The 20,426-nt window shown below is 47.6% G+C and overlaps 1 protein-coding gene across 4 annotated transcripts in view; it reads right to left on the minus strand.

Annotated features, from left to right (window-relative positions):
* CAMSAP1 (calmodulin regulated spectrin associated protein 1) overlaps nt 1-20,426 on the minus strand; it is a 112,476-nt gene that overhangs the window by 48,896 nt on the left and 43,154 nt on the right. For 2 of the 4 annotated variants that reach the window (XM_049896613.1, XM_049896612.1), the window contains exons 4-6: nt 20,040-20,201; nt 9,268-9,348; nt 5,288-5,429 (exon numbers count right to left, since the gene is read on the minus strand). In XM_049896613.1, coding sequence (XP_049752570.1) covers nt 5,288-5,429; nt 9,268-9,348; nt 20,040-20,201 — 385 coding nt within the window. Of the gene's footprint in view, nt 1-5,287; nt 5,430-6,749; nt 8,141-9,267; nt 9,349-20,039; nt 20,202-20,426 lie in introns of those variants that run through there. The other 2 variants (XM_049896614.1, XM_049896615.1) reach the window with 2 other exon arrangements.

Here is a 20,426-nt window from a genome sequence, read left to right on the forward strand (position 1 = left end):
TGTCGATTTCTGTGAAAACAAAGTTATTTATCAGATTGGAATAAATCTCTAGAACCATTTGGGAAAACGCTAATTTTTTTAATATTGACTCCTGGCATCTGAGGATACGGTTTCAGTCTCCTTTGAGTGCTGCAGACGAGTTGTACAACTTCCCATAGACCTCACATCTTTTTTGCTGAATTGATCCCCACACACTTGACAGCGTTTGCTGTGTTACTGACAGGAGCTTCCTTTGGGGACCACAGTCACAAAGAGCTGTCGTGCATGGTGTGCCGGGCTGGGACCAACACAGCCTCCGTGTTTGTCTCGGGCTCCTCACCCCGTCTGCCGGGCTGCCCTGGTTGGGACGCCTGGGGAGGCTCCAGCATGGCTCCCCTGAGAAGCAGGTTTGCTGTCAGTGGTGGGGTAGACCACCTCCACCAGGTCAAGTCATGAGTAGGCTAGAGCCCCTGGGGGCAGCGATCGGAGCACAAGCAGGCAGTGAGATTTCAGAAATGGTTTTCTGCTCCAAGAAGATGATCCTATAGGATATTGTCGAATCCTTAGTTTCTAATACTTTACGTAAGCCGTTTTGATCGTTGTTACCTCCTAATAGTTTCCCTCTCTCTCAGTCAACTTTGGTGTCAGGGCAACAACGCCCTTCCAGAAGAGCCCAGCACACGCCCTCTCCTGTCCTCCGTACGATTTACGTAGTGCAGGAGTGACGGACTCCTGGGAGGCCCGGCCAGACTCTGCACGGCAGAGCCAGCCTGTGCCGACACCGACTACCAGCCCTGTGCATCTCGTAGTTATGGGTTTCTTTAGGTTTCTGTCTCCTCTTGGTTCAACAGCAAATTGTCCAATTCATCTAACAGTTCAAATGCACGTGGCACATAAATATTGACAGTATTCTTCTCCTTCTTTGTTCTAGAGTCTACTAGATCTGTGTACATATCCTCTTGTCCACTGTAAACAGGCTTTGTTTAAGCCCTCTTCACCAATCTTTCAGAGGATTATCTACTAACTCTTCAAAACAGCTTTTAGTTTTACACATTCGCTCTCTAAAACTTTAAATTTTCCATTGTATTAATTTCTACTATTGAATTTTTCTAACAAGGCACACGAAGTCTTTAACAAGGCACATGAAGTCTTTAAAAAGACATAATATGAATAAAGCTTGTTAAGAAAACCAGTGGTTGTTTGCCACCCCCAACCCCAGCTCTTCATCTGATATGTGCCTCCTAGGGGCACATGCCCACCATGCCCGCCCCATCACTGAGGGATGTCACCTGCTTTCCTTGGCATTCTGGAGGCTTGGTCATGCTGTCCTCTCGCTGCCAGGCCTGTGGCTGAGAAGCTGACATCACTCGGGCCCCAGGCCTGTCTGTCTCTCTGGCAACAATGTAAGGCTTTGGCCTCAGGTGTTCTGATGCTGCACCACAGTGTCCCTGGTGTGGCTTCCCTTCACTGTCGTGCTGGCCACCTGGTAGATCCTCAGCACTTGGCCACTCGTGTCCCGGGACACTTCTCTACGTTCTCTCATGCCTTCTCTGGTCTCCTCCTCCTAGACTGATGCTCTGAGCTCTCTCAGGCCCCGTTATTTCATACGCACTACTTCCTGTTTTCTGGCGGCACACTGTTCTTGTCTCACAGGCCCGGGCCCTTGCGGCTCCTGCTGACTGAGTCTTTTCTTTGGGCCGGAGGCTTCCTCACACCTGGCATCTCTGCTGGCCATTCACAGGTCAGGTGAGGCCCTGGGAAGAGGGCTTCACTGTGGCAACTGAGCAGGGGGCACTGCCTCCCAGACAGCTCTGCAGGGAGAACCCCACAGGGTTTGCACGAGGGGCGTTGGCACCATGATGCCAAGCTCGGGACAGAACTTCCTGGGCAGGCGGGCGTGACAGGGAGGAGGTCTTACTTGCAGTGTGAGAACCCCACAGCAGCCTCAGCTTCAGGGTGTTGCCTCACCGTCACCCCTGCTTGGGGTCTGAGGCCAGAGCCTGGCTGGTTGTTTTCCCAGAGGGCACACCTCACCTCCTGAGGGGGCGTGAGGGTGAGACAGTGGACCCTAGCACTCTCCACTCTTCAGAGACCTTCAGGCCACCCCCGCCCTGCACCACTGTCCCTTGCATGGTGCTGTGTCTGTGTCGTGGCCAACTCCCGACCAGGCCAGCGGCCACTGCTCTCCACCTGGCCTCCTTGCTTGTCAGTGTCACTGTTCCTCGTCAGTCATTAATATTGGCTCCTGGCATCTGAGGATATGGTTTCAATACACACACACTTACTCGCAAGTACATGCAGGCACATATGTGTCTAGCAAACAGCTGTGTCCCAGCTTCATCTAAGATGGAGTCTCCAATTCCGTTTTTCCTTTAATTTTTGACCAGAGGAGACGGAAAACTATTCTTATCTTGATTTTTCCCTTCCTTCAACTTTCTTGGGTTTATTTGATGCTCTTGCAGATGTACCTAGCTCACCAGTTCCGGGATTTCCTGTTTTCTAGAACATGCGCTGAAGGCCACAGCTTCCCCTTGGCACACCCGCTCGGCTGAAGTCCACAGGTAGGGCGTGCGTGTTCCTCACCTTCCTCCCCGGCAGACCCTCACCAGGCACGCTGCATCCCAGCACTGCTTCAGACGCCAGACATGTCCGCGGACTACAACCCCCCCCACCATTCATCTTTGATCCGTGAAACATTTGGGAAGACCTTTCTTGATTTCGGAGTGTTAAAGATCTTAGATGTCTGGGACAGAGACAGCATCCTTTTGTTACTGAACTGCTGGGAAAACATCAATTCTCTGGATCTGTTGGGGCTTCTTTGTGGTCTGGATTAGTCCATTTTTTATAAATGTTTTCACGTTCATTTATTCTAAATTAAAACTTAAAAAGCATAGCCCTGATGGTTGGTGTGCTGGCCCGTGCCTGTCAACTCTGGTTGAAGCTCCTGCGGCTGCAGGAGACTTTGCCTGTGTGTCCATCAGTCTCTGTGGCGTATGCCATGAGCATGGCTCTGCCAGTTTCTCCCTGGACTTGTCGTTTCTTCTTGGTCTGCTTTGAAGCTGGCCTCAGCGTCATTACATCTTCCTGTGAATTGCTTATCTCCCTGGAGATTCTTCTTTCTGAGGGTCCCCAGTGGGCAGGTTAGAAGGCAGACCAGGTACAACTACAGGAAGAACTGACTCCATCTACCGGGTGATGGACTGCAGTGGCACAGGTGAAAGGTGGCCGTGTAAAGCAGGTGTTGAGGCGGAAGACAGGAACGACTCCAGCCTGCGCTCAGCGCTCTGCTCCCAGTCCTTTCTCGCAGCTGCACCTCTTCCTTGATTCCTTTTCACTTGAGCACCGCACGTCCTGCAGGTGTTGTTCATCAACCTCCTGGGGCCACATGGCGCTGCTGCTCCACTGCAGACTGCCCGTGTGGCCTCTGAGTTCTCACAGAGTTCACCTCCCAGGGGGCTGCCTGTCCTGAAGGACCCCGCAGGCCCACCAGTTGACACTTCCTGTCATGCAAATCCCTCTGGGCCTGCCGGTGGGCACTTCCTGTCCTATAGGACCCGGTGAGCCCGTCAGTTGACACTTCCTGTCCTGCAGGTCCCTGTGGGCCCGCTGGTGGACACTTCCTATCCTGTAGGTCCCCTGTGGGCCCGTTGGTGAACATTTCCTGTCCTGCAGGTCCCCTATGGGCCTGTTGGTTGACATTTCCTATCCTGCGGGTCCCCACGGGCCTGTTGGTTGATACTTCCTGTCCCATAGGTCCCGGTGAGCCCGTCAGTTGACACTTTATGTCCTACAGGTCCCTGTGGGCCCGCTGATTGACATTTCCTATCCTGTAGGTCCCCATGGGCCCACCAGTTGACACTTCCTGTCCTGTAGGTCCCAGTGAGCCTGTCAGTTGACACCTCCTGTCCTGTAGGTCCTCATGGGCCCACCGATTGACGCTTCCTGTCCTGTAGGTCCCTGTGGGCCCACCGGTTGACACTTCTTGTCCTGTAGGTTCCTATGGGTCCACTGGTTGACACTTCCTGTCCTGCAGGTCCCCCGTGGGCCCATCGATGGACGTGCTCCTGCGTGGCCAGGTTAACTTCCACGCTGACACAGCCCACACGTGTCTCAAGTCCTACACTAGTTCTCACACTCGCTCTGCACCAGGATTCCCCTACCACAAGGGAATGTAAACTCGATCCCTCCCACCTGTCAGCAGCCTCAGGGAGGGTCCCCTACGCCCAGAACCACAGACACTTGACAAGCTTGCTCGGCCCCCTCCTGGGCCAGCAGCTGGAGCTTTTCTGGGCCTTCTTCTGAAACGGGGCAGCCTTTTGAGAGTCGTGGTTACAGCTCCCAAGGCCAGATCAGCACATGAACTCTGACTCCACGGGCCCCGGACCACCAAGGCACCGACTCTTGAGTTTCTGAAAGGCAGAAGCCCTTTCTTTCAGGTCCAGCTGTGCACTTTAGAAACTCTCGTCTATGAAAACGCTATTATCCAGCACTATTACCTGGGGCAGAAGTGTGACTGGCGCTGGCTCATCTGTCCTATGCCTGCTACCAGCACAGACAGTTCACAGACAGGACGTGAGCGGCCACTCTCTCTCCAGAAACAAGGATGCACAGTGGACCCTGCACCTGCACTCATGTGCCCACAGCCCCAGACAGGCGTCCGCTACCACCCACTCACACTGTCACTGCCTTGCCACCAAACTACGCACACAGGAGCTGTTCGTAAACAGTTTGTAAAGAAGATGGATTTTGCGTTAATTTTCCCATCTGCAAACTACGTTCTAGACGTTTTCAATCAATCCTATCAGGATTTACAAAATTGTAACCATTCTAGGACACTCGTAAAGTAAAAAATCCTCGAATACATTACACAAACACTTTCAAAGTAAAGTTCTCCCATTAGATAAAATGCGGCTTAAATGTAAGCACGTGGTGGTGGTTGTTGTCAGGCTCTACCACACTGACTCCCACTCATGGTGACCCCGTGTGACAGAGTAGAACTGCCCCATAGGGTTTTCTAGGCTGTAATCTTTATGGAAGCAGATCACCAGGTCTTTCTCTCACGGAACCACTGGATAGGTTTGAACAGCCGACTTTTCAGTTAGCAGCCGAGCACTTAGCCATTTGCACCACCAGGGCTCCTTCAAGTACAAGCACATCATCCCCAATTTCTTTAACCTACATGCTGATCTCACATCCCAGGTGACATGAAGGGTGTGGTGTGCTACTTCTGTTCACGGCTCAGTCACGGCACTCTGTAACTTCCCTTAGCCTTCCACACCTGGTCAAGGAGAAAGTGGGCATCACTCACCATCCAGTTTCATTTGCTCTGGGCAATAATAGTGAATCACCGCTAAGAGGGCAGCACCATCACTGCCATCTTTCATCAAATCCTCCAACAATGGGAAGTAGGGTAACTGCCTATTGGAAAGGTGCTCTCGTCGATAGCGGACCTGTAGTTGATAAAAGGAAAACGGTCTCTACGTATGATGTATCTTAACTACCATATATGTTACAGGCATACTGTCAAACCAAGAATTAAAATCAGGCCTACTAGACAATCTTTAGAGCTACTGCAGTCATCTAGAGAAAGCTCAAAATGTCTCGATTACATACTCTGCCTGGAACATATATGTCAGGGTCCGGGGGTTTGGGTATGGTAACAGTGGCTTCATGGCTGCGCCGGGTAACAGCAGTTTTGTTACCAGCCACACAGAGACAGGCTAATTCTGACAGACACTGGTGAGCTTAGGCCCGGCACTGCCACGGAGGCGGGCACACGCGGCCAAGGGGGCAGAATGCACATCCAAACTACAGAAGCCGACACGCTATACACTAATGAGAAACAAGTTAAATGGTGAACATTCTAGTGCAAGGAAACCCAAGTTACTGCTACTTCGCTAAGTGTGGTCAGCATTACCCTCTGCCATTAAGAGAAATACAAAAGAACACTAATACACAGTTCGAGAAATTTCAGAAACCAGGTTAGACAAAACTGTACATGAGGCAAGAACCAGCTCCGCTAATACTGGCAATGAAGCCGCAGGAAAGTAAGCCCATGCGAGGTGCTCTGTAAAACAACTGTCTTCGAGGTTTCCAGATATCTGCAGTTAGAGGAAACTGAGCTACTTGAGGCCTGACTATCTGACTGGGGCTGTGCTATCCCCTGTAGATGCCACGTGCCTCCAAGGGAAGGAAGGCAGCTGCGGCTCCAATTCCAGAGGGTCCGTGGCACATCTTCCGCATTACCAGCCACAATACAGTGTTAAAATATGGCATTTACCACAAGCTGAATTTTCTCATAATACAAACTAGAGTGAGAAAACCAGCACTCTAGACCAAAAGCTATGGGTTTCTGGGAGTAACACAGACTAGGAGTTCAGCCCAAAGAAAAATCCTCTCTCGAGAATTTAAATAAGCCTATTAAAAAAACAAACCCATTGCCATCAAGTCAATTCTGACTCACAGCAACCCTATAGGACAGAGTAGAACTGCCCCATAGGGTTTCCAAAGAGCAGCCGGTGGATTCAAACTGCTGACCTTTTGGTTAGGAGCCACCGTTCTTAACCACTGTGCCACCAGGGCTCCGCAATATAATCCATATTAAGGTTTAGTATAAAACCTTTCTCACACATTCTTTTAAATTTAGAAACAAGGCTTATTTTGTCTCAAGAACGTGTTCTGGCCTGGACTTTAACTTGTTTCTCGGAGCCCGCCGCAGCCTCCAGTGCGCCCGCCCGCCCGCCCGCCGCGGCCCCCGCCTCATACTGTACCACACGCGCACACTCGGGGGGCACCAGCATGCAGGACACCACCGCATGCGCCAGGTCAGGCTTCCAGACAGACAGCAGACACGGCCACGGGCATGCAGTGAAGCAAACAGGTTCTTGATTAAAGATGGATGATGGGGTTTAAAATCAGGCAAAATGGTCTCTGAACCACAGGGGTCCAGCTGGCTCGTATAATCACCTTGCAGACCAGGTCTCTTTAAAGCTCAAGGCCATAGTTTTAGGCGAAGACCTTTCCATACCTGTCCTGAGCTACGTGCTGTCACGGGGGTAGACAGTTACCGCTACACGCGACCTGGGAAAAGGCACCTCTGCCCACACTCTCCTGTTCTGAGGAAACCCTCATCTGACACAGCCTCGCAGAGCAAAGCTGAGTTCTGTGAGCCCCCACCTACCCTCACTCACCGTGGGGCTGCTGTAGTGTCAGCTCTCCAGCTTTTAGGATTCAAGATGATATATTTAAATATTCATAAGAATGCTTTCCTTTTCGTTCTTATAAATCTATTTCACAGAGAAGGGAAACTGTCTGTCCACTACAAAGCAGCAGGATACCACTGCTCAAATGGGCCCTGCTGGCCAGGTGACACCCACTGGTCTTCCCTTTACAGTAATAAGTAATCTGGTCAAGAAAGAATCTGGTCTAAGTAATTAAAAGCTGCGTGTTCCAAAAGTCCATCTTAAAATGCGCTGTTTGGAACACCAGATGCCCTTCCGTGGAGGCCATACAGAAACGGCAGCTCCGCTCCACTTCTGAAGGGACCACCCTGGGGGCACCACTGGGGTGTAGGACCCAGTCTCTGTTTTCTAACTTTCTGTTTATGTGAAAATTCATGCTTAGCATGAACCCACTTATCCAGGCAGACCTAGCTCGACCCTTCCCTGGGAATAAGGGAGCCCACCCCTGCTCAGGGCAGCATCCCCTGCGGGGCAGGGACTGGACAGAGGTGCTGGGAACCTCCAGACAAGAAGTGCCCTTGCAGCCCACACGGCCTGCCATCTTCATAACAGACAGTCCCTTCTACAGCTACTTAGCCACGCCAGGTTCAATGTCAGCACAAGGGAAGGTCGCATCAGAAAAGGAACAAAATGTACAGAGTAATTCAGGAAACTAGCCTATTTGTCATTCTTTCTGGGATCTATCGGGAAAAAGCGTAAGTCCTGTCGTGTCAGCTTGTGTTGACCACATAAAGAAGGAACTCAAAGTGTCCAGAAGAAGAAACACACGCTCTTTAAAATAACCCATGAAATCGGGCAGAACTAAACTCTGAGGGTCTACAAACGCAGCAGAGCTGCAGAGCGCCATGTCGCAAAGCCGCTCAGCCCAGTTGCGACTCCTGTGTACAAAGTGCAGTAACAACACAGAGGACATGAACAAAAGAGAGTTTCAGGTGCGAGCAGTTTTCAATGGAAGCGAGTGATGATTGGACGCGATGCGCTGGTGGCAGCTGGTCAGTCGTCCACTTACGGGCACCAACTTCCAGTACCACTTGGAGGGAGACTGCGAGGAAGCAGGGGAGGAGGAAGGAGAGGAGGTCAGCAGAGCGCCCTGAACATACTCCACAGGCACTTAGAGGCTGAGACAGTGACCCTGAGGGACAGCACTGCCCAGGGGACATGACCCTCAGAGGATCAGAGCGGGCGAATGAAGAGTCCCTCTCTGCCTCGCTAGCTTTGCAGCAGCAAGGAACACTTAGAAACTTGGCATGGGATGGTGCCAAAAAGGAAAAAAGTCAACTCTGACTTGGGGTGTTAGCACTTTATCTTCGCCTACATGCTTGATGGGCCGATTCCCAAAATCACGGAGGAGCGTGCGAGGCTGAGGGGGGAACGGAGGTGCACACGGGGGGCACAGACAGGGACTGACTACCACTGTCCAGGCTAACAAAGGTGTGGCCCAAGGGCAGTACCCAGAGGTATCTCCAGACCACGGGGAGGGAGAGGAGGGGACAAAGGAGGGGCACACGCCTCACTCCCCACAGGAAAGGCTGTCGACCCAGCTGAACACGGCCTGCGTTGTGTTAACTTGTGGGTCTCGCCACGTGCAGGCACGAGACCTCAAGGTCAGTGGTGGGCAAGTGTGGCACACCTTCTGCATCCTCCCGACTGCTACGTCCCTGTCCAGGCCACAATGCTGGCTACAGGTACGACTCCAGGCATGTGCCGGGCCTCACGAGTACCTACGGGATTCCCAGGCTGCCTCCGGCAACAGGCATTTCTCCTTACTTGCTGACCAGCTCCTGACCCCTCCCACAGGTCCCTCTGTTATTCTTCCCATCCCAGCAGAAAGGGGAGCAGGCTACTGACAGGACACAATCTGTGTCAGCCCTCACTAGGGATCCCAGAGCCACCCCGCAGGGGTGAGGGGAGCCGAAGAGGCTGGCCCCTTTTTTTTGGTAAGTAAAAATAAAAAATAAGCAAGTGGTAGTAGTTACTGAAATAATTCTTTAAAATTGAGAGCAAAGTTAACTTAATGCATTCCAAAGAAACCAAGTTTACCCTTTACCTTTTGGTGAGCTGGACTTTCCAATAACTGTTGTTTTAATTTAACTTCTTTCTCTGTTATCTCCCTCATTTTAAGATTTACCTGAAATAAAAGAAAAATGCATTAAGAAGGCAACTGCTTCAGAACACTCGCATGGCCCTCTTGGCTACCCCCCAGCCACTGCCTCTATGACACAGGTGTCACGGAGGCCCAGGTACACCTGGAAATGGCAGGATTCCAGATGCCCTGTGGCCAGTGCCCACTTCAGAGGCAGCTGCTGCTGCCAGGAGACAATCCCAATGCCGGGCCGTGCCGCTCAGGTCACAAGGTAACCAATACGCTTATACTAGAAAATACTAGCACACAACATGAAGAAAAAATAGCCATGGTTTTAGAAAAAAAACAAAAACCATAATAAAAACACTCATCACTACCAAAAAACCAAACCCACTGCCATCGAGTCGATTCCTACTCATAGTGACCCTACAGGACAGAGTAGAGCCGCCCCACAGAGTTTCCAAGGGGCGCCTGGTAGATTTGAACTGCCAACCTTTTGGTTAGCAGATGTAGCTCTTAACCACCATGCCACCAGGGTTTCCTCATAGTCATTAGGGAAATATAAATCAAAAGCACAATGAGATACCACCTCACACCCACTGGGCTGGCTATTATCAGAAAAAACAGAAACTAACAAATGTTGGCGAAGACACAATCCTGGTGGGAGCATATAATGGTACAGCGGCTGTGGAAAACAGTTCGCAGTTCTGCAAAAAGTTAAGCACAGAATTACCATATGACCCAGCGATCCCACTCCTAGATATGTAACCAAAAGAACTGAAACCAGGGACTCAAATAGATATGGTACACCGATGTTCTTAGCAGCACAGTTCACAGCAGCCAAAAGGTGGAAGCAATCCAAGTATCCGTCAACAGATGAACGGATCAACAAATGTGGTCTATCCATACAATGGAACACTTCTCAGACATAAAGAAAAATGGATTCCTGATCCAAGCTACAGCATGGATGAACCTTGAAAACATTACCTTGAGTGAAAGAAGCCAGACACACACAAAAATTGTTCTGATCCCAGTTACATGAAATACCTAGAATAGGCAAATGCATAGAGAACAAAGTTTATTAGTGGTTACCAGAGAACAAGGGAGGGGGCAGTAGGGAGTTTTTGCTTCAAAAAGAGATTTAGTGCTTAGCTACCCTACTGAGCTTTCAGCCATCTTCCTAACTTGTCTGGCACTTGCTAGATTGGCTGGGGTTTGGGTTTAGACATTAACGAGCCCGGTACCTTAAAAACAATGCTTATTTCCTGGTGCTTTGTTAGAAATCAGAGCGCAGGACCACCTTCAGGCCTCACCAGCACGGTGAGCCTGGTACTGTTATGACATCCAAACCAGGGAGGGCAGATCCAGTCTGAGGGCGGGTACGTACTGTGCCTACGGAGAACAGATAGATAGATCCCTCTACTTGAAACATAAATAAATTTCAGATTTTTGAAGAAACAATTTTAAAGGAAAATTACAAAATTATCAAAAAGAAACACAGACATATGCACACCCATGTTGAGTGCAGCACTATTCTCAAGAGCAAAGAGATGGAAACAACCTGAGTGCCCATCCAAGCGTGAATGGATAGGTAAAATGCAGGGCACACATACAATAGACTACTACTCAGTGAGAAAAACAAGTTCCCGAAACATCGTACATGTGGATGAACCTGGAGGATATCGTGTTGAACGAAGTAAGTCAATCGCAAAAAACCAAATACTGTATGTTCTTACTACTAGGAGGTGACATGAATAGGTAAATACAGAGACACTAATGCTCTTGAGTGGTTGCGGGGGGAGGGAGAGCACACCCTAGATAGCAGTCATTTCTGTCTACAGACACGGGAAAGGTGGCACTGACTGTGGGTGAAGCAGGCACGGCACGGCCAGTGTAACTGATGTCAACAAGCTGTACACAAGGAAAAGGGATGAAGGAGCAAATGCTGGGTTGTGTATGGTTTTGCAACAACAACAACAACCAAAAAAAGGGGAAGGAGACTACAGAAGCTAATACTAAGTAGACAAAAACAATCACCTCGGGAGATTAGTTCTCTGGGTTTGAGGGCTATTATGCATTGAATTGTGTCCTCCCAAAAAATGTGTGTCAACTTGGCTAGTCCACAATTCCCAGTATTGTGTGATTGTCCACCATGGTCATCTGATGCGATTTTCTTGTGTTGTAAATCCTATCTCTATGATGTTAATGAGGTGGGATTATCAGCGGTTAAGTTAACGAGGCAGGACTCACTCAACCAGATTAGGTTGTGTCTTAAGTCAATCTCTTCTGAGATATAAAAGAGAGACGCAAGCAGAGAGACAGGGGACTTCACATGACTAAGAAACAAGATCCAGGAGAAGAGCGCGTCCTTTGGACCCAGGGTCCCTGCACCAAGAAGCTCCTTGACCGGCGAAGACTGATGACAAGGACCTTCTCTCAGAGCCCAAAGAGAGAGATATCCTTCCCCTGAAGCTGGTGCCCTGAATCCAGACTTCTAGCCTCCTAGACTGTGAGAGAATAAATGTCTCTTTGTTAAAGCCCTCCACTTATAGTATTTCTGCTATAGCAGCACTAGATAACTAGGTGGGGGCTTAGGGCCGTGGCCTCGTGGGACAGTCCAACTGGTATGATACAGTTCTTTAAGTTTATGTTCTATCTCTCTCAGTGTGGTGAGTAGGGTCTGGGGTCTTAAAAGCTCAGGATCAGTCATCTAAGATACAACTATTGGTCTTTATTCATCTGGAACAAAAGAAAAAGAAGGAAACCCAAGAATCAGAGAAGGAACTGGCCTGCAGGACTACTGTCTCCATGAACCACTGCCTTCTCCACCTTGAAGCCAGAAGAGCTAGGTGGTGCCCAGCTACCACTTCCGAATGCTCAGTTTCAGGAACACAGTAGATGAATCCTGATAAAAAGGGAGAATAATGTGGAACAGAACTTTGAATTCTTAAAGAATCCAGACTTACTGGACCTACTGAAGTTGGAGAAGTCCCAGAGACTATGCGCCTGAGTTGCTCTTCAAACCTTGAATTGAAGCTACCCCCTGACGTCACCACCTCTAAGCTAAGTAACAGTTTAGCCCAAAGAGTAAATATTGTCACCTTTGATTATTGCATTAAAATAAAAATTCTCTATATATGACCGAGGCTCAACAGCTATTTTAAAGCATATATGAGAGAAGGCTGGGGGAAGGGAGATGAAGTAAAGACAAATAAAACAACTAGAACAGAAATAATGAGAATGTTCACAGTGAAGAATGTAACCAATGTCACTGGTCATTATGTCTAGAAACTGGAATGGGAGCACGTTTTGCTATGTATATTTTCACCAAAAATAAAATCAAAGAAAAAAAGGAAGGAAGATGGGAGACAAAACAAGGCAAATTAAGCCTTTGCATTTATCTCTGATCCCTTCAGAACCACACAGAAAACATTGGAAATGCACAAGGACAGGGAGATTGCGGCAGATGAGCAAAAAATCAAGGCCACAGAGACAGGAGCTGGCTGAGCGGAGCAGACGAAGGCCTGAGTGAAGACAGGAGGAGATCCCAGGGAGAAGGATGCGAATGTCCCCAGGACCCCCGAAGAGGTCCCAAAATATTTGGAAATTAACCCATTGCTCAAAAGACTCCACAAGTGAAAGTGAAAATAGTTTAAAGAGAATGATGAAAAAGATACACTACATAAAAACTTGTAAGGTACACAGCTAAAGCACTGCCGAGAAGGGAATGAATAGCTTTACTTGCTTATACTGCACATGAAAAAAAAAAAATTTTTTTTTTAAAGGCTTAAATGAACTAATCCTCCATCTTAAGAAATTAGAAAAGGAGAGGAAATTACATCCAAAACAAATAGAAAGAAAATAACAAAGAGTAGAAATTTAAAAACAGAAAACCAAAAGCACTAGAAATAGAAGCACCATACAATCCAGCAATCTCACTCCTTGGAATGTGTCCTAGAGAACAAAGAGCCCTCACAAACAGATATATTCACACTCATGTTCACTGTGGCCCTGTTCACAATAGCAAAAAGATGGAAACAATCTAGGTGCCCAGTAACGGACGAATGGATAAACAAATTATGGTTACACATACAATGGAATACTACGCAATGATAAAGAACAACGATGAATCTGTGAAACACTTCATAACATGAATGAATCTGGAAGGCATTACGCTGAGTGAAATTAGTCACAAAAAGACAAATGTTGTATGAGACCACTATTATAAGAGCTCAAGAAAAGGTTTAAACACAGAAGAAAACATTTCTTTGACAGTTATAAGGGTAGGAAAGGAGGAGGAGGGGAATTTACTAGATAATAGACAAAAATCACCTTGGGTGAAGGGAGGGCCAACACACAATACAGGGAAGTCAGCACAACTGGACTAAACCAAAAGCTAAGAAGCTTACTGAACACAACCAAACATTCTAAGGGACAGAGTAGCTGAGGCTGAGGTCCGAGGACCATGGTTTCGGGGGACATCTAGGCCAACTGGCATAATAGAGTTTATTAAGAAAATGTTCTGCATCCCACTTTGGAGAGTGGCATCTGGGGTCTTAAAAGCTCCCACCTGGAGCAAAGAAGAATGAAAAACACCAAAGATACAAGGCAAATATTAGCCCAAGAGACAAAAGGGCCACATAAGCCATAGACTCCATCAGCCTGAGACAAGAAGAACTAGATGGTGCCTGGCTAACACCAATGACCACCCTGACAGGAAACACAACAGAGTCCCTGACAGAGTGGGAGAAAAGTGTGGAACAGAACTCAAATTCACGTGAAAAGATCAGAATTAACGGTCTGACTGAGACTGGAAGGGACCCTGAAGCCATGGCTCCCAGACACTCTGTTAACCCAGAACTAAAACCATTCCCCAAGACCACTCTTCAGACAAAGGTTAGACTGGACGATAAGACATAAAATAACTCGTGAAGAGTGAGCTTCTTAGTTCAAGTAGATACAAGAGGCCAAATGGGCGGCTCCTGTCCAGGGGCAGGATGAAAAGGCAGGAAGGGACAGGAGCTGGTTGGATGGACACGGGAAACCCAGGGAGAAAGGGGGAGTGTATTGTCACATTGCAGGGATTACAACTACTGTCACATGACAATATGCGTATAAAATTTTATATGAGAGATTAACTTGTGCTATAAACTTTCACCTAAAGTACAATAAATAAAAAATGATGAAGATATATTATGAATTTTATGCCAATAAATTCAACAACTTAAAATCAACAAATTCCTTGGAAGCCACAAATTACTAAAACTGACACAAATTTAAGTGGAAAATCTAAATACCTCACATGAATACTAAAGAAATTAAATTTATAATTAAAATCTTCCCACTAAGAAGCTCAAGGCCTAGGTGGTTTAGCCGGTGAATTGCATCAAACATTTAAGGAAGACATAATACCGATCGTATACAAGCTCTTTCATAAAATAGAGGGGGATGGGGTACGTCCCAACTCATTTTTAAGGCTGTCATTACCCTATAACCAAAGTAAGTAAAGCGCATCATAAGAAAATCTATATACAGACCAATATCCCTCAAGAACATCAACAAAATATTAGCAAATGGAATCCAGCAATATATTAAAGAATAACAATCACAACCAAGAGGCATTTATCCTCAAGATGAAAGGCTGGTTCGACCTGTAAAAATCAATTACCGTAAATCATATTAACAAATTAAGGAAGAAAAATCATATAATCCTCTCAATAAACAGAAAAAAAGCATTCGACAAAATTTAACATTTATTCATTAAAAAGAAAAAACCCTTTCCTACCAAATCAAAGAATTGAAGGAAACTTCCTTAACCTAATAAAGGGCATCTATGAAAAAAATTACAACTAAAATAATTTTAAAATACGATAGCATTTAAGAAAATGAGGCACCTATTTAGTGCAGGGTAAAGGTTTCTTCCCTAAGATTGGGTACAACACAAAAATGTCTGCTTTCACTACTCCTATTCAATACGCAAAAGCAGCTGCAGCAGTACATAGACAGGGAACTGCAAGAAATTCACGCTGGATTCAGAAGAGGATGTGGAACAAGGGATATCACTGCTGATGTCAAGTGGATCTTGGCTGAAAGCAGAGAATATGAGAAAGATGTTTACCTGCCTAGCACACGGCCATCTAAGATGCATCAATTGGTCTCAACTCACCTGGAGCAAAGGGGAATGAAGAACACCAAAGGCACAAGGTAATTATGAGTCCGAGAGACAGAAAGGGACACATAAACCAGAGACTACATCAGCCTGAGACCAGAAGAACTAGATGGTGCCTGGCTACAACTGATGACTGCCCTGACAGGGAACACAACAGAGAACCCCTGAGGGAGCAGGAGAGCAGTGGGATGCAGACCTCAAATTCTCATAAAAAGACCAGACTTCATGATCTGACTGAAACTAGAAGGACCCTGGGGGTCATGGCCCCCAGACCTTCTCTTGGCCCTGGACAGGAGCAATTCCCAAAAGCCAACTCTTCAGACAGGGATTGGACTGGACAATGGGATAGAAAACGATACTGGTGAGGAGTGAGCTTCTTGGATCAAGTAGACACATGACACTATGTGGGCAGCTCCTGTCTGGATGGGAGAAGAGAGGGCAGAGGGCATCAGAAGCTGGCCGAATGGACACGAACACAGAGAGTGGAAAGAAGGAGTGTGCTGTCTCATTAGGGGGAGAGCAACAAGGAGTACACAGCAAGATGAATATAAATTTTTGTATTTGACTGACTTGATTTTAAACTTTCACTTAAAGCATAATAAAAAGAAAAAAAGATGTTCACCTGTGTTTTATTGACTATGCAAAGGCATTCAACTGTGTGGATCATGACAAATTATGGATAACACTGGGAAGAATGGGAATTCCAGAACACTTACTTGTGCTCATGAAGAACCCATACATAGACCAAGAAGCATCGTTTGAACAGAACAAAGGGGTACTACCACCAAACCAAACCCAGTGCCATCGAGTAGATTCCGACTCACAGCGACCCTATAGGACAGAGTAGAACTGCCCCATAGAGTTTCCTAAGAGCACCTGGCAGATTCGATCTGCCAACCCTTTGGTTAGCAGCGGTAGCACTTAACCACTATGCCACCAGGGTTTCCAAAGGGATGCTACGTGGTTTAAAATCAGGAAAGATATGCGTCTGGGTTCCACCCTTTCACCATACCGATTCAATTTGTATGCTCAGCAAATAATCCAAGAAGCTGGACTATTTGAAGAAGAACGGGGCATCAGGATTGGGGGAAGACTCATTAACAACCAGCGTTATGCAGATGACACAACCTTGCTTGCTGAAGGTGAAGAGGACTTAAAGCACTTACTGATGAAGATCGAAGAACACAGTCTTTAGAATGGATTACACCGCAACATAAAGAAAACAGAAATCCTGACAAGTGAACAAATAAGCAATATCAAAATAAAACGGAGAAAATATTGAAGTTGTCAAGGACTTCATTTTACTTGGATCCACAATCAACACCTATGGAAGCAGCAGTCGAGAAATCAAATGATGCACTGCACTGGGCAAATGTGCTGCAAAGGACCTCTTTAGAGTGTTGAAAAGCAAAGATGTCACTTTAAGGACTAAGGCGTGCCTGACCCAAGCCATGGTGTTTTCAATCGCCTCACATGCACGTGAAAGCTGGGCAATGAAGAAGGAGGACCGAAGAAGAATTGATGCCTTTGAATCATGCTGTTGGCGAAGAACACCGAATACGCTACGGACTGCCAGAAGAATGAAGGACGGTGCAGCATGGTACAAGAAACAAAACACAAGGTCTGAAAAATACGTGCACAGTCATAGTAATGTCAAGTCTGCCTACAGATTTGACCAAAATTGTCCATATGACCACAGCAGTGACGCGACAGGAAGTGGAAGGTCACTGCGGTCACCGTCTGTTGTGACAACAAGTCAGTAAATTCTGTTGGCGGCAGGTCACGAGTGAGAAATGCAGTGCGTTTCTTTAAACCTGGACGTAAACACTAGACTAAATGTAATCAGAATGATGCCTCCGGAGCACACGAAGCTCATCATCCACACCAACCATGCCCTAAGCAAAACAGGAGGCAGCAGCAACACGGTGACATCGCTTCTAAATACATGGCAAATGCATGACACCTTGCTATGTAAGAAATATGGTCAGGTGGGAAAAAAGAATAAACCCTCTCCCCAAAGAAATAAGGCAAAGACAATGAGCCAGCAATTCACCATGGAAGCAAGGTGCATGGCCAAACACACATTCTGTTTGTGGAATTCAACTTTATCAGCAAATAAAGAAATAAAAGTAAAATGTTTTTTTCACCTTTCAAATTGGCAAAGGTTTAATTATGTCCATTATATGGGAATACATGGAAAGAGGACACTTCCGCAGACCATCGGCCTGAGGAAATGGTACGACCTTTTTGATCAGAAATTTGGCATAACATATCCACCCACCCAAAAAAATATCACTGCTATCGAGTCCATTCCGACTCATAGCGACCCTATAGGACAGAGTAGAATTCCCCAGTAGAGTTTCCAAGGAGCACCTGACGAATTCAAACTGCCAACCTCTTGGTTAGCAGCCGTAGCACTTAACCACTACGCCACCAGGATTTCCAAAACATATCCAAGTCTTTGAAAATGAACATAACCTTTATCCAACCAGGACCGCACTGAGGAAAATAATCACAATAGCACATGAAGACAACTGTTCAGAGTGAAAACTCGATCTTCCAGCAACTCTAAATTACAGACCTTGGACTATCAGGCAGGTATTAAAATTGCTGATGCCAATACTTGATCCAATTGGAAGGATGTTCACTGTATTTTATTTAATGCAAAAGTAAGCTTAAAATAATAAAATATACAGTAAACTCCCAAGTATAGTTTAAGTCTACATATTTCATACAAAGAAATGAAAGCTAAAAGGATTTATGGCAAAATGTTTACGGACTGTAAGGTGATAGGTAGTGATTCACGTTATTCTTTTTGCGCATTCAGTTTCCTAATTTCCTGTAACAATTAATAAAATATAATTAATAAAAACTGTTAAATAGAGAAGGTGAAATTTTAATTTTTTGACCCCAGAAACTCACGCCAGGGTTACAGAAATAGGCGCGGAGGTCCAGCCTCCCACGCAAACAGGCACCAAATGCTCTCGAGGTGCAGGGGACACTCACATACAACTCGAGAGCCGGGGAAGGACTGAGACGGGGTACACACCACCAGAGGAGCACCCCACGTTGGGGGAGGCGGTGGTGTGCGCCGACAGTGGTGGAGAGGCAGCCAGCTCCAATGGTGCAAACGGTTAACACCCTCAGCTGCTGACCGAGAGGATGGCAGTTCAAGTCCACCCAGAGGCTCCTCAGGAGAAAGCGCTGACAATCTACTTCCGAAAGGTCACAGACACGGGAAACCCCCGGAGCACAGCTCTACTCTGACACACAAGAGGACACCGAGAGTCGAAACCGGCTCAACAGCAACTGACCCTTCAGTGGCGAAATGAAAGCCCTGAAGCTTCACAAGCAGGACGCTTTCTACCATCCACCCCTGACTGCTGAATCGCAGGATCTAAAGTGGTCTCCCCATCCAACCCGGTTCCCTAAACCTCTACCTGGGCAGGAAACCAGTTAAAGACCAGGGCCACTGTCTCAGAAAGAATCCCCACGCCGCTTCTCCCGGTTCCTGAAGTAAAGGCAGCTTGCGGTGGACGTGAGAGAGGCGCTTCAGGGGCAGCGCTCACAGGCGGCCACCCGCACAGACCCGTCTGCGGCCAGCACTCCTCCCTTCACCTCCAAGGCCTCAGAGTGCGAAGAGTCAGTGCACAAACGGCCCACCAGGCCCCATCCGAGCGCACGAAATAAAACTGTACGTGGCGTTTCTTAACCGTCTATTTTGTTGCTATATTAATACCCCTAGCTGAACACTTTTTCACAAATAAGGAAGCTTGATAAACCAAAAGCTATGGTTAGGTAATCCTACAAATACTCACATGCTACTAAAAACATTCTGTATATACACAAGGAGCCCTGGTGGTGCAGTGGTTAGGCGCTCAGCTGCTTACCAAAAGGCCATCGGTTCAAACCCACCAGCCGCTCTACAGGAGAAAGATATACCAGTCTGCTCCCATATACGTCACGGCCTTAGAAACCCTATGAGGCTAGAAACTTCTACTCTGTCACATGGGGTCTCTGTAAGTCGGAATGGATTCCACAGCAATGAGTTTGTTTTTAGGTTTTATATACATGGAATAAGAGATGAGGGAGGTTGTAAACTTCCAGATGTGAAAAGAGAAAATAACATTTAGAAAGATTTCATTTTTCTCTTAATAATTACAAGGCCTTCTAAACCTGAGAGCTCCTTTTCTGCACAGCGGTGCTTTTGGTTATCTTAAAATCAAAATGAAAACCGTGTACTCCTTTACGCTCAACAGGCGCTGCCTTTCCGATGGAGATGGCGGCACCGGCTCTTCCCTTGCTCTCGGTGTCCACCCGCCCGTCCGTCCGCCTTAACTCCAGCCCGGGCACTTCTGGAGACCGGCCATCACAGAGCAGCTCGGGGTGTCGCTGGGCCTGATGTGACACCAGAGACTGACAGCAACTTCACCCGCGTGACGACGGCCCAGCAGCAGCTGTCCTCGGGAAGAGGGGGCCCAGCACGGCAGGAGCGCCGCCTGGCCACGACCGGGAGAGGCCACCTGTCCGCACTGCCCCTGGGACACACGGGGGCCCCCAGGCTCACCTTGTTGATCCAGAACACCATGGCGTCCTCCAGGTCGTATGGGAGCTCTTTTGAGGCGCTGAAGGTCGAGAAGCGCTTGACACTGGCCACCACTTTCTCGATGCTGATCATCTCCACGGTGTAGGCCATCATCAGAGCGTCGATCATGGCCATGTGCGAGCTCTGGGGAGCAAAGCAGCATGGGAATCCTGAGTGCACGTCCCCCACCAGGCTCAGACCCAGAGAACTCTCTCAAACTCAAAATTCCGAGCAACGCCTGCTGTTTCAGTACCCTCTCCACGTAGGGACAGGAAGGCGTCTGTCTGCATCTCCCTTTCACTAGTTCCAGCCAGGTTGCAGCCAAGCATCCTGATGATGACTAGGCTGTCACCTCAGAGCTCAGCAGTG

Source organism: Elephas maximus, chromosome 9 (assembly GCF_024166365.1).
Source record: "Elephas maximus indicus isolate mEleMax1 chromosome 9, mEleMax1 primary haplotype, whole genome shotgun sequence".
Taxonomy (NCBI): Eukaryota; Metazoa; Chordata; class Mammalia; order Proboscidea; family Elephantidae; genus Elephas; species Elephas maximus.